Raw genomic sequence first — 11,346 nt, 5'->3', positions numbered from 1 at the left:
CAGGGTAGTGTATTGGGCCCAGTACTCTATTTACTATATACATCAGACATATCGATGACAGCTGATACGATAATTGAGACTTCCGCAGATAACAGTAATATTATCCAGCCATGAACACCCAGAAACTGCTTCAGAGCACCTGCAACACCACCTACATCTCCTAGAACAGTGGACCAAAAATTGGAAAATTAAAATAAATGAATCTAAATATATGCAAATAACTTTTGCTTTAAAAAAGGGACTGTGTCCTCCAGTGTCCATCAACAATGAAATCATACCGGAATCATCATCAGTGTGCTCTCTGGGAATACACTTGGATAAAACACTCAATTGGAAAGAACACATAGTCAAAAAGAGGAAACACATCGATGCGAAAATTAGAGTTAAACTGGCTATTAGGAAGAAAATCCCATTTGAACCTGGAAAACAAAATCCTGATTTATAATACTGTGATAAAGCCCATATGGACCTATGGGGCTGTGCCAGTAAGTCGAGTATCACCGTCATCCAAAGATCCCAGTCCAAAATACTTCGAGGAATGACAGATGCACCACAGTATGTATCAAACGACACTCTTCACCATGACATTGGCATCTCAGTCATCTCTGATGTAATCCAAGAGCGTAGCAGCAAACACTATGATTGACTAGAGATGCACATCAATCATTGAACTGTAAGAACCCAAAAACAGACGACTCAAAAGACTTCTTCCAACTGACCTCAAGTGAAAAACAGAGGCTCCTTTGGTGGAAGGATCCTCATCCTGCCATAGGTGGGCTTAGTAGCCCAATGTTATCACAATAGCTTATAGAATACTGTAATTCTGATTGCTATTTAAGTAATAAAAAAAATTAAAATAACTGAAATTTCAAGTATTATGAGCTTTGTAAATCCAGCTCAGGCAACCTTTGGTCCTTCATAACTTATACTGAAAGAGGCATGACATTCCAGTCAGCACTGATTTCAGAGGAAAGAAGCAAAACAGCAACTGCTGTGCTGTCTCCTGTGAATCCATTGCTTGATAAAGAGCATACACTGTGGATGAACAACTTCTACAGTGCACCGGCACTGGCTAAAGAACTGGAATATATGAAAACTGTGTTGGCACTCTGTAGAAACAGGGAAGACGTGACAAAAACAGTGAAAGAGAAAATTATAGCAAAGCGTTCTGGTCCAGCGTCTGTGCTGAAATGCGAGTGATAAGAAAAATGTCATCATGATCTCAACATATCATGGTGACGAATAAGGATGGTGAAAACATGACAAGAAGAAAAAGAAACACCTACTAGACTCATATAACAAAGTATGACAGGAGTTGATCTGCAAGATCAAGTCCTTCACCCTTGCCACCTCAAAAGAAAGAAGGCGATATAATGGTACATGAAAATGTTCAAAAAATTACTCAATGCTATAATTCTCAATTCCACTACTATCTGCAGAGAAGATTCACAAGAAAAACAAAATTACCACCTGAGGTACAGAATGGATATAGTTCAATATGCAGGTGATGCTGAAAGAAAAGCACCAGGGCAACATTACACAGACAATACAGTGTCTAGTTTTGTTGAAAGACATTTCCCAAAGAGGATTTCTCTAACTGAAAGAAGTCAAAAACAATAAAGAAGTGTGTGCTATGTTATAAGAACAACCAGAGGAAGGCGCCAGTGTTCTGCAGCCATGATTGTGAGGTTGGTCTGTGTTGAAGGGCTGATTCAAGACATACCACATAAAGCTCAATTTTTAAGGTAAAATATATTTAATTTAAAAAAGTGCAGTGTATAATGAATATTGTGATAGTTTCATTATAAGCCATCAATTATTAGGGAAGTTATACCTTTCTGAGAAAATGTAGCACCTAAACTATTTGTCATTCCATTTAAATACCACTATTGCTCTTTGCTGGTCCATTTAACCTTTAAGAGCCGAGCGACACCATATGGCGTCATGAAAATAAAGTCAAGGGAACAAATGACGCCATTTGTCGTCGTGCATTCCACGTGTGCGGCTGGCTTTTTAAAATATAATTTTAAGTTATAAATTCTTTTTCTACTTACATGATTTTTGGTCACCAGCTTTGTTAGTTGTCTCTCTTCCCACCTGTGTCGTCTAACGGAAGTTGGCTTCGCGTGGAAATCTTGGAAACATCCGGAAATCCAGGGTCTGACGTCGCACTTCACGCACTTTGTCTAGACAGTTCTTCATTTCCCACGCGAAAAGCACACACGACACCTCAATTGCGAAGTAGAGGAAGTCGGCCAGTGATGTGGTTTGGCCTCCTATAATCGAGATATCTCCGATAAAACGGCAGGGGTTCGACCCCTGGGCCATTGATGGCGAGGTGGACCCCTTCCAGCATGTTCCGCACAAGAGCGAGACGAAATTCTCTGTGTGACAACAGGATGTAACTGTTCAGATCCAGGAGATGGAAAAATAGTTTATTTGTCCATTTCCAGGTTCGATGACAGATGCTATAACTATGTAAGATTTGATTTAAGATTCTTCTACTTTTTCTTCTACCCTGAAGATGGAGGTGATACGTTCCTCCGAAACGTCGGTTAACACCACATATACACGGTGCCAAATCCCAGAAGACTGCTTTCTTCAGATNAAGCTCTATGACACTGCTTGGCTGTGCTTGGCCTTGAGAGTTGTGATAAACTAACCGAGCCTGGTCAGTACAGAGAAATTGTTGTGTATAAACAATCAATGTTCTTATAAACGGAGATATACAGGCCCACATCTCTGCATACCAAAGAAGGTACGTGTATATGCTTCGAGACATGTGAGACTAAACATAATCATCTTCATAACCATCCGCTGTGTTGCCACATTTACATAGAGCGTTCTTGCTTCCAAGAACTGTATGAATTCTTGTAGGCAGACGACAAATTTGGGAATTTTATACTTGGAATCAGTCTAAAAATTTTTACACATTTTATAAAGTCTCTAAATTACAATATCTGATTCTATATTCTTTCTAGAAAAAAACAACGTTTATTTGGTTCATTTATCACAAAAATTGTAGAAATCACAGCAATTTTAGGAAATGATTACAGTTTTTACTGCTTTAAAATTGCGGGTATTTAAATCAAATCCATCCCGCTGCCGTTACGAATTTAAAGGGCCATCACTTAAAGGTTAAATACCACCATGCTATGTAAATTCAGCTACTATTATGAACTGGTTTGTTTTTCTTTATAACTTGCATATAATGGAAGAAGCTTTGCTAAGTACGACAAAAATATGCCAGCAGGGATCACAGTTCCTACTGTTTCAATACTGATTGCATGAAATACTTTTCATGGACTGTATCATTGCTAATGAGGTGTGTAGTGAATGGTCCCTTTCTATTCACTCTGGATCCATTAAAATTATTTTTTTTTGGCACAGTAAGCCTATTAAAATTATGAATGATAGTATCATATTACCTTAGAAGGTCAGCTGGGTGTGTTAGTCATGAAAGCATTCCACACAGGGTCCCACATCACACGCATCACACCAGTACACAGTTTTTGACATACAACAAGCCACTTCTGTGGTTTTGATTTCTTCGCAGTTGGTGGAATTTTGCTTATAAAATTTCTTTCTCTCAGACGGGCACTGTTTTGTCTGACGAATGTCGACTCGGCACTTTGTGTTCTACAGCATTAGCATATTTCACAGAGAGTCCCTCAATTAACTGAATTCTGACTGACAATTGATCTAGCCTTTTCCTTGTGTTATTCCTACATATTATCATCACATTCAGAAATTTTCTTTTTGTCCTTTATAGTTTTGCATATTCTCCCAATGGATGTTTGTGCTTTTCTTGATTCTCGAAATGACAGAATCGAGAAAAACACAGACATCCATTTTCAGTGTCTAATTCCGAATCTGATAAAACTTTGTTCTGATTCGGTCTGAAGTAAATATATTCTCCACTAGGCAAGACACCAATACAGCTGGCCACTTCATTCCTTGTGGCTGGCCTTGGCTAACCAGACTGCATGAGGCATATTTATAGAACAAAGGGGAATTACAGTAGTACCATTCATACAGTGAACTGTTTATCATTTGCTACAGTAGCATTCATAACACACTTCTTACAGTCAACATCGCGTCTCAAAGTCATAGATTCTCTACGTGTCTTCTCGTTGTTACAAATACCAATGTTGAAGCAGCACTGATCAGAAAAACCTTAAAAGAATCGACTTTTCATTTGATCAGCTGCTGGACAGCACACAGTATTGATCTAACGTATTTAGTTCATAAGAATTTCCCTAGGCAGATAGAGGTTTGTATGGTAACAAGCGCACCAAGTGTTGAAATAAAAAACGTCTTCAAGAATTCAAATTTATTACAACTCCCGCAGCAAGTTCAAAGTGGGACAACGAATATACGAAATGATAGCCTGAAATTTCCTCTTTAATTTCTTTACCAAAAGAGTTACTTTACATGAAAAAACAACAGTTCAAAATACGAACTGAAACTTAAGAGCTGCAATAAGTGTGCGTGCCAGGTATGGAGCCTGGAGCCCAGTGACATGTGACAGAAGCTGCTGGCGTGCCAGATACGGAGCCTGGCACTAAAGGGCACTGCTATGCAACGGTCGGTAACCATCATGGGATCACAGCAACAGTTACACATGCAACAACAGAAGAACTGTTGGAGGCAGGGTTTTCTGTGGGGTCCACCCCTAGGCTACATACCGGAAACCTAACCGGAGTTTTGAGATGTTGAGAAGGTGAAGAAACACTTAAAAGAGTTACCATCATGCATCAGTTGTGAGACAGTTATCAGGTAGTAAGGACATAAACTCTGAAGCTGAGGAATCTATGGCACTTGGAGCAATTACCAAACTACAAATGGCAAAGAAACAGCAGACTGAGAAAGCGTAGTGTGTGCCAGAGTTAATTTTAGACTGTGTAGATATGTGAACTGGTATTATTACATCAGTTATGAGTTTCAAGAGTCCAATATATTCAATTAACAATTCACACTTCGTGCCTAGTCACTAAACATGTGAACATACCAATACCTGCATTCTGACTAATTTCACTAAAAAATCTGAGTTGTCATGCAATTGTTCGTGGATTTGTTTGCTGTTCAACACATGGACATTGACGGATAGCACTGGGATCTTAACTAGTGAGAAAAAAAATATTTACACACTTTGAAAAATGTATTATAAAGTTTACAAAAGTATTACCAGGGATAAGTGGTTAACACCACTGCACAGATGAAGGTCTGAATGATATACTGACACTGTTTGCCTCCCTCAGATTGACTCCAGATTATTCGTAAAACATGTGGTAGACTCAATCCAATGTAGGAACAGAATTAAGAATTTTCAGTGGCAGACTCAGTCCAACATAGGACCACACAGGGCTAAAGCAGAAATTTAAATCCCTGGCAGAAAATCCTACCACAGTATAGCAATCACTGGGGATTTAAATGCCACCACATTGAAGGGTTATCAGTTCAATTCATCTTACTTGCATCTTCAATGACAGTGACTTCTCCTGGAGGCAAAACAGGCACCTCATCAGTTTCCATCACCTTACTGCACACAACATTGCCACTGTCATCCACTTCTGTAAATGAGATGACAATCTTGCCCCCTTCTTCTTCCTGGCTGTCGGGGTCATCTTCCTCCTCTGACACTGTGAACTCAACTTCACTCCTGCCACTTGTTTGATGCAGGTTGTAGTGACTACTGCTACACAGTGGCTGGGGAGCTCCCGACTGTGACTGCATCATCTCCTGTGTCACTTCTAAGCTCTCATAGCGCACTGTCTGCAGCCGGAAGAAACCATCTTCATCATGCTTGTACCTGCAAACACAGGAGTTTGGGTTACAATAATAATTCCGTTACCTCTAGAGTTCCAGCAAAGAAGAAGAAGAAGAAGAAGAAGAAGAAACTATTTTGAGACAAATTTCAAGAAATTGGTACCCTGAATTCTGCCGCCTAGGAAATACTGTTACTTAATGTTCCAAACTGTAATGTTTCACAACATTAGCAATGTTTTCATCTGAAGGTATGTGATTTCAATTTGTATCAGATAATCAGTATTACACTTTCAGATGAAAGTTACTTACCAAATGAAGTTCCTTATGGAACTAATAACCATGACGATAAACAAGTTCCAAGCAGAATTCATAAAGCCCACTTTTCCACTGTGCAGATTTCTAGTCCTACACATATATTACTATTATTATTGTGAAAAACTTAATAAATATACATTCTATTTACATTTAATTTGTTGAATGCAACCTTCAGTTTCACACCAGTGGTCATGTTTGTAATTTATGACTTAGAAACATTATTTCAAATATGATGTGTGGGTATTGCTCTTCGTACAAAAGACACTTACTTACTCACAGAGCTGAGCCCTTCTGGAGGAGCCGCCAATTCTGCAAGCATTTTATGGAACCCGAAGGTTCATTACCGTGTTCACAAGAGCCTTCCACTGGTTCCTATCCTGAGCCAGATCAATCCAATCCATACCACCCCATCCCTCCAAGATGAATTATAATATTGTCATGTGTTGGGTGTATAACGCGACAAATAACTTGACACCGTATCGGATATAACGAATTTTATTCCACACTCACTCATACAATCACACAGTTTACAATCTCACAATTACTGCCATCGGCAGTATCACAAAAACTAGGCTGCAAATGCTAGACTACAACTGACTGTGTAAGATTTGAGTGACTGTCTGGCTAACTCGTAACTCACTGTTGAATTGTGTTCACTGCTCCTTATTTAGCCCCGTTACGGAAAACACAGAAAAAAGTTAAGTAATAGGCATCACTGTTGCGTAACGTCGTGTTTACTGACTGCCTACGAACAGTCGCTGCACGGACTCCCTGCCGTGTTTACAAAGGCGTTGCTCGGCAGCACTGCCGGGAGTTGTTTACGGCTGCATAGCAACCGCGGCATCCCTTGGCCACGTCACCGCTGGCAGAGGGAGCGGTGTCCTGCATAGCGCAACACGTCACAATACTGTCCACCTACCTATGCCCTCATTCGTGCTACATGCCCTGCCCACCCCATCCTCCTTGACTTGATCATTCTAATTATACTCGGAGAAGAGTACAAATTATGAAGCTCTTATCTGTGCAGTTTTCTTCAACCTCCTGTCATTTCATCTCTCTTTGGTTCAAATATTCTCCTCAACACCCTGTTCTCAAACACACTCAGTCTGTGTTCCTCCCTTAATGTCAGAGACCAAGTTTCACACCAGTACAGAACCACAGGCAAAATTATAGTTCTGTAAATTTTAATTTTTATGTTTTTGGACCCAGAAATTCCCTTTGTTCCCATTTTGCCTTTAAGCTCACTTTGAACAAGTCTATGGACCACTGTCATTCTTCAGCTTTGTACCGATGTCTCAAATGTAACCTCAGTCCACTAATGTGAAAGCACAGACAGTGTCCTGATGTCATAAAATGTCAACAGTTTTTGGTTTAATTTTCATACAGAAATTCTCACATCCTTAGCAGAAAGTCCACTGCTATAACCATTATAAAAACTGAGCTTGTTACTGAGATAAAGTTACATGCAAGGTCATTATTAAGTCTGATTTGTTCTATTAGGTGCAGCTCCTGGTAACCTGATAAAATATAATTTAGATCTGAGGTTTAAGATGTGAGTTCCATCAGCCTATTCTTTGTCACTGATATTTAATTTTCCTTCCCTTTCAGTGGAAAGCACAGGAATAGTCAAATCTTATTGACATGGCATAAATTTCAATTTAGATAGAACATTAATAGTTATTAAATTTTATGCTTACTGTTCTTTGAAAAAAAAAAAAAATTCCAGAGAGTTGGCCATTTCCATTCAGTGCCAAGAATGCATGGAACTATGTACACTCCACTACTTCATATGTCTTCATGGTGTGATAATTAAGTACAAGGATAACTTTACCTTAGGCAATTAACTACTGAATCACTCTGTGTGAAATCTAGTGTGGTGATACAGATTGTAATCATATCCACAAAGTTTGAATCAAAATGGTTTCAGGATAAAAATTATAAAAAAAGCAATAATATGATTGGGGATATGGCTGATAATTGTACTGTATAAGGCGAAAAAACAAAAGAACAAACTCCGTGGACTGTAGTCGGCAAGTTAACTATACCGACTTTCACTTTTCTTTTATTTTAAATTCCATAGATCCTTTTCAGGTCACGCATGCCATAGGATATATAACATGTCAAAATACAGAAACACATACATAAAAACAATGAACCCATCAACATGCAATACAGTCACAATACAAAATTTGTACATAAAATATTCAAATATGATCAAATTTATGCAGATATATGATTATCGTTGTCACCATCATAAATCAATACAAAAGACCTATTCATAATGTAGGAGTTTGATGCAATTACTTTGATCACATAACTACAAATACTTAATTTAACAGTCCAAATATAGTACATTTCATCAGGATTTAAAAATTAGAATATACAATAAAAATTCAGTATATACAATCAGTCATTTCATAGCAAGAATCTAAAATTTTGAGAACTATTTATAACATATTCCTCTACAGGATAAAAGGAAATGAGCTGTGACTAAATCATTCATGACCATCTTAATTGTATACAGTCATATGTTATTTAAAAGAGATGGTCTGTTACAATACCATACTACAATAAAATTTATACCCTTAAATGCCGAGTGACTAGTCAGTGGGTAATACATCATGTGTAGAGTCAACCTAGAATAGAATAGAATAGAATATATAAGGGGTAGGCCTTCTCAGCCCTTGCACCGTGACCTTAGGTCTATTGTGCCTCCCCTTTTTTAATTATTCCCTCAGCAACCCCGTGCTTCGGATGAAGCGCAGGATTTTGGACGTGGGGGTGTCAAAATAGTCACCTGGTTCCATAAAGTACTGACTCAAGTGGCTGTTTCATTTTCTATCTGACACCTCTCACAGGTGGGACTATCACTCAGTCCCAGTTTGAGCAGGTGTCCTTTGAGGTGACAGTGTCCTGTAAGTAGTCCTACCACCCATCATAGCTGGTTCCTGTTGAGCTTCAACAGTTCCTTCACTCTTTTAGCAGAAGGTCATCGTATGAGTCCCTTTGCTTGCCTGAGTCCAGTTAAGGATTTCCAGTATTCCTTGTGTTTCATGTTAGTCCAGTCCCTGATTGCCTGTTTGGTAACTCCTAGAGAAATGCCACAGGCTGGTCCAGGTCCTATGAACGGATGTTCAGCTCCAATTTTAGCTAATTGGTCTGCTGCTTCATTTCCAGCAATACCCTTATGCCCCAGCACCCATATCAGTTGTACCGTTATGTTTGGCCAGTTCCATGAGGGTTTGGTGGCAATCCCAGACCAATTTTGAATTGATCTGGTGTTTGTCAAGCGCTTTAAGTGCAGCTTGGCTGTCAGATAGAATGTAGATGTTCCTATTTATATAGTTCCTATCTAATTTCTCCATAATACATGCTTTAATGGCATATACTTCTGCCTGGAATACTGTCGTGTATCGCCCAAGGCGGAAACTAAGTTTCCTCCTTGTGCCTTGGCAGTACACACCAGCTCCAGTGCCCTTATTTGTCTTGGAACCATCTGTATACCAGATCAGTCCCCCTTTTCTGTCGGGCTGAAACCCGTCTTCCCATTCACTCCTGTCAGGAAATCTGACCATGAAGGGTTTTTCATATACATGTCTCAGTATCATTTTGCCAGACCCCATTTGTAATATGGGTTCTTTTAACATGTCCTGAGTCATGTCTGCATGGCCGAAACCATCAGATCTAGGTTTCCATTGTGCACTGCACTGGAGATGGTAAATTCCTGCCCTGGCCTCTGCATCCAACTGTATATGCAGTGGAGGGAGTCCAAGAAGTATCACCAGTGCAGCTGTTGGAGATGTTCAAAATGCTCCTGTTATACCTAAGCAAGCCAACCTTTGCAATTTGCCAAGTTCTGTCTTGCTTGTCTTGAATTTAACTCTGGGCCACCATACTGTGACACCATAAGTAATTATGGGTCTCACAACCGCAGTGTATATCCAATGTACAACATGTGGCTACAGTCCCCAAGTTTTACCAAACATGCTTCTCCATGTCCAAAAAGCTTTATTTAATGACTTTGTCCAGCTGCTTTTCCCATGTCAGTCCCTTGTCTAAAACTAGACCAAGGTACTTGACATCACAGGAGAGCTGGATTGTCTTATTGAAGAGAGTCGGTTCCGTAAGACCCTTTACATTTCTCTTCCTAGTAAATGGTAAAAGTCAACCTAACAAACAATTCAAGATAATATCTGGATTACAAACCTCTGCCTTCTTTATACTGAAAGTATTCGTTTATAGAGTAAAAAGAATGACGACATAAAAACTTCCTTGATGTAAATTTAAAGCTTTTCTCATCACGGACCAAACTCTTTATTGATTGTGGAAGATGACTGAACACTTTAATACCTGTTATATAGGCTCCTTTATTCAATTTTGAAGTGTTCACACTAGGTACATGTAAATTACCTTGGGATCTAGTTGTATATTCATGAATCTCATTATTAAAGTTAAATAAATGTTTATTATTAATTACACATAAAAGTAGTGAGTATATATACTGAGAATATAATGTCATAATTTCCAGTTTCTTGAAAATATCCCTGCAAGAATCTCTAGGTTTAGTGTTCATTACGATTCTAATAATTTTCTTTTGCAAGATAAACACTTTCCTGGCATGTGAGGAGCCACCCCAGAAGATTATACCATAACTCATGATGGAGTGTACGTAAGCAAAGCAGATTGGCCTTCACGTTGCAAATGATACAATGTGTTTTATATTTCGCATTGCATAGCACGCAGAGGTTAATCTACTGATCACTAGGTCAATATGCTGTTTCCAAGATAATACATCACCAATAATCAAACCAAGGAACTTAGTTTCTGTTATACTGGAGATACTTTCCTGATCATAATTAATTTGTGTCGTTATGTTATAATTCATGGACCAAAACTCTTAAATATTGAGTTTTACTGAAATTTAAAGTAAGTAAATTAATAATATTATATTTCAGCATCCTGTTACACTCACACAATATATATGGACAAATACCGTCTTAAGTGCAACAAATTTTATTGTAGTTTTTACTTCTTTTTCCTCCTCCACACTACATGTTTCGGCCCTAAATGGCCATCATCAGGTGTGTATCACTCACGTAGCTGTTACACTGCTTGTTAAAATTTAAAATTACCAGTCTTTCTAATTGTATAAAATCTTTGTTAATCTACACGCGTCGATTTGATTTTTAAATTAGCACTTTTTAAAACTTAATTCAAGTTAAAATGTCTATAAGATCTCTGTTCTTTCTTTTTCAAATTTTT

At 38.5% G+C, this 11,346-nt stretch overlaps 1 protein-coding gene across 1 annotated transcript in view; it reads right to left on the bottom strand.

Moving 5' to 3' along the window:
• Positions 1 to 3,068: 3,068 nt before the first annotated feature.
• LOC111872126 (histone H4 transcription factor) overlaps positions 3,069 to 11,346 on the bottom strand; it is a 20,037-nt gene continuing 11,759 nt past the window's right edge. Inside the window, exon 3 of the mRNA XM_023865712.2 lies at positions 3,069 to 5,812. Within this exon, the coding sequence (XP_023721480.1) occupies positions 5,461 to 5,812 (352 nt within the window). The 3' untranslated portion in view covers positions 3,069 to 5,460. The remainder of the gene's footprint in view (positions 5,813 to 11,346) is intronic.

The sequence above is a fragment of the Cryptotermes secundus genome, unplaced genomic scaffold, assembly GCF_002891405.2.
Source record: "Cryptotermes secundus unplaced genomic scaffold, Csec_1.0 scaffold461, whole genome shotgun sequence".
Classification (NCBI taxonomy): domain Eukaryota; kingdom Metazoa; phylum Arthropoda; class Insecta; order Blattodea; family Kalotermitidae; genus Cryptotermes; species Cryptotermes secundus.
The sequence above is the reverse complement of the archived record's forward strand: the minus strand, read 5'-3'. Positions and strand labels throughout refer to the sequence as shown.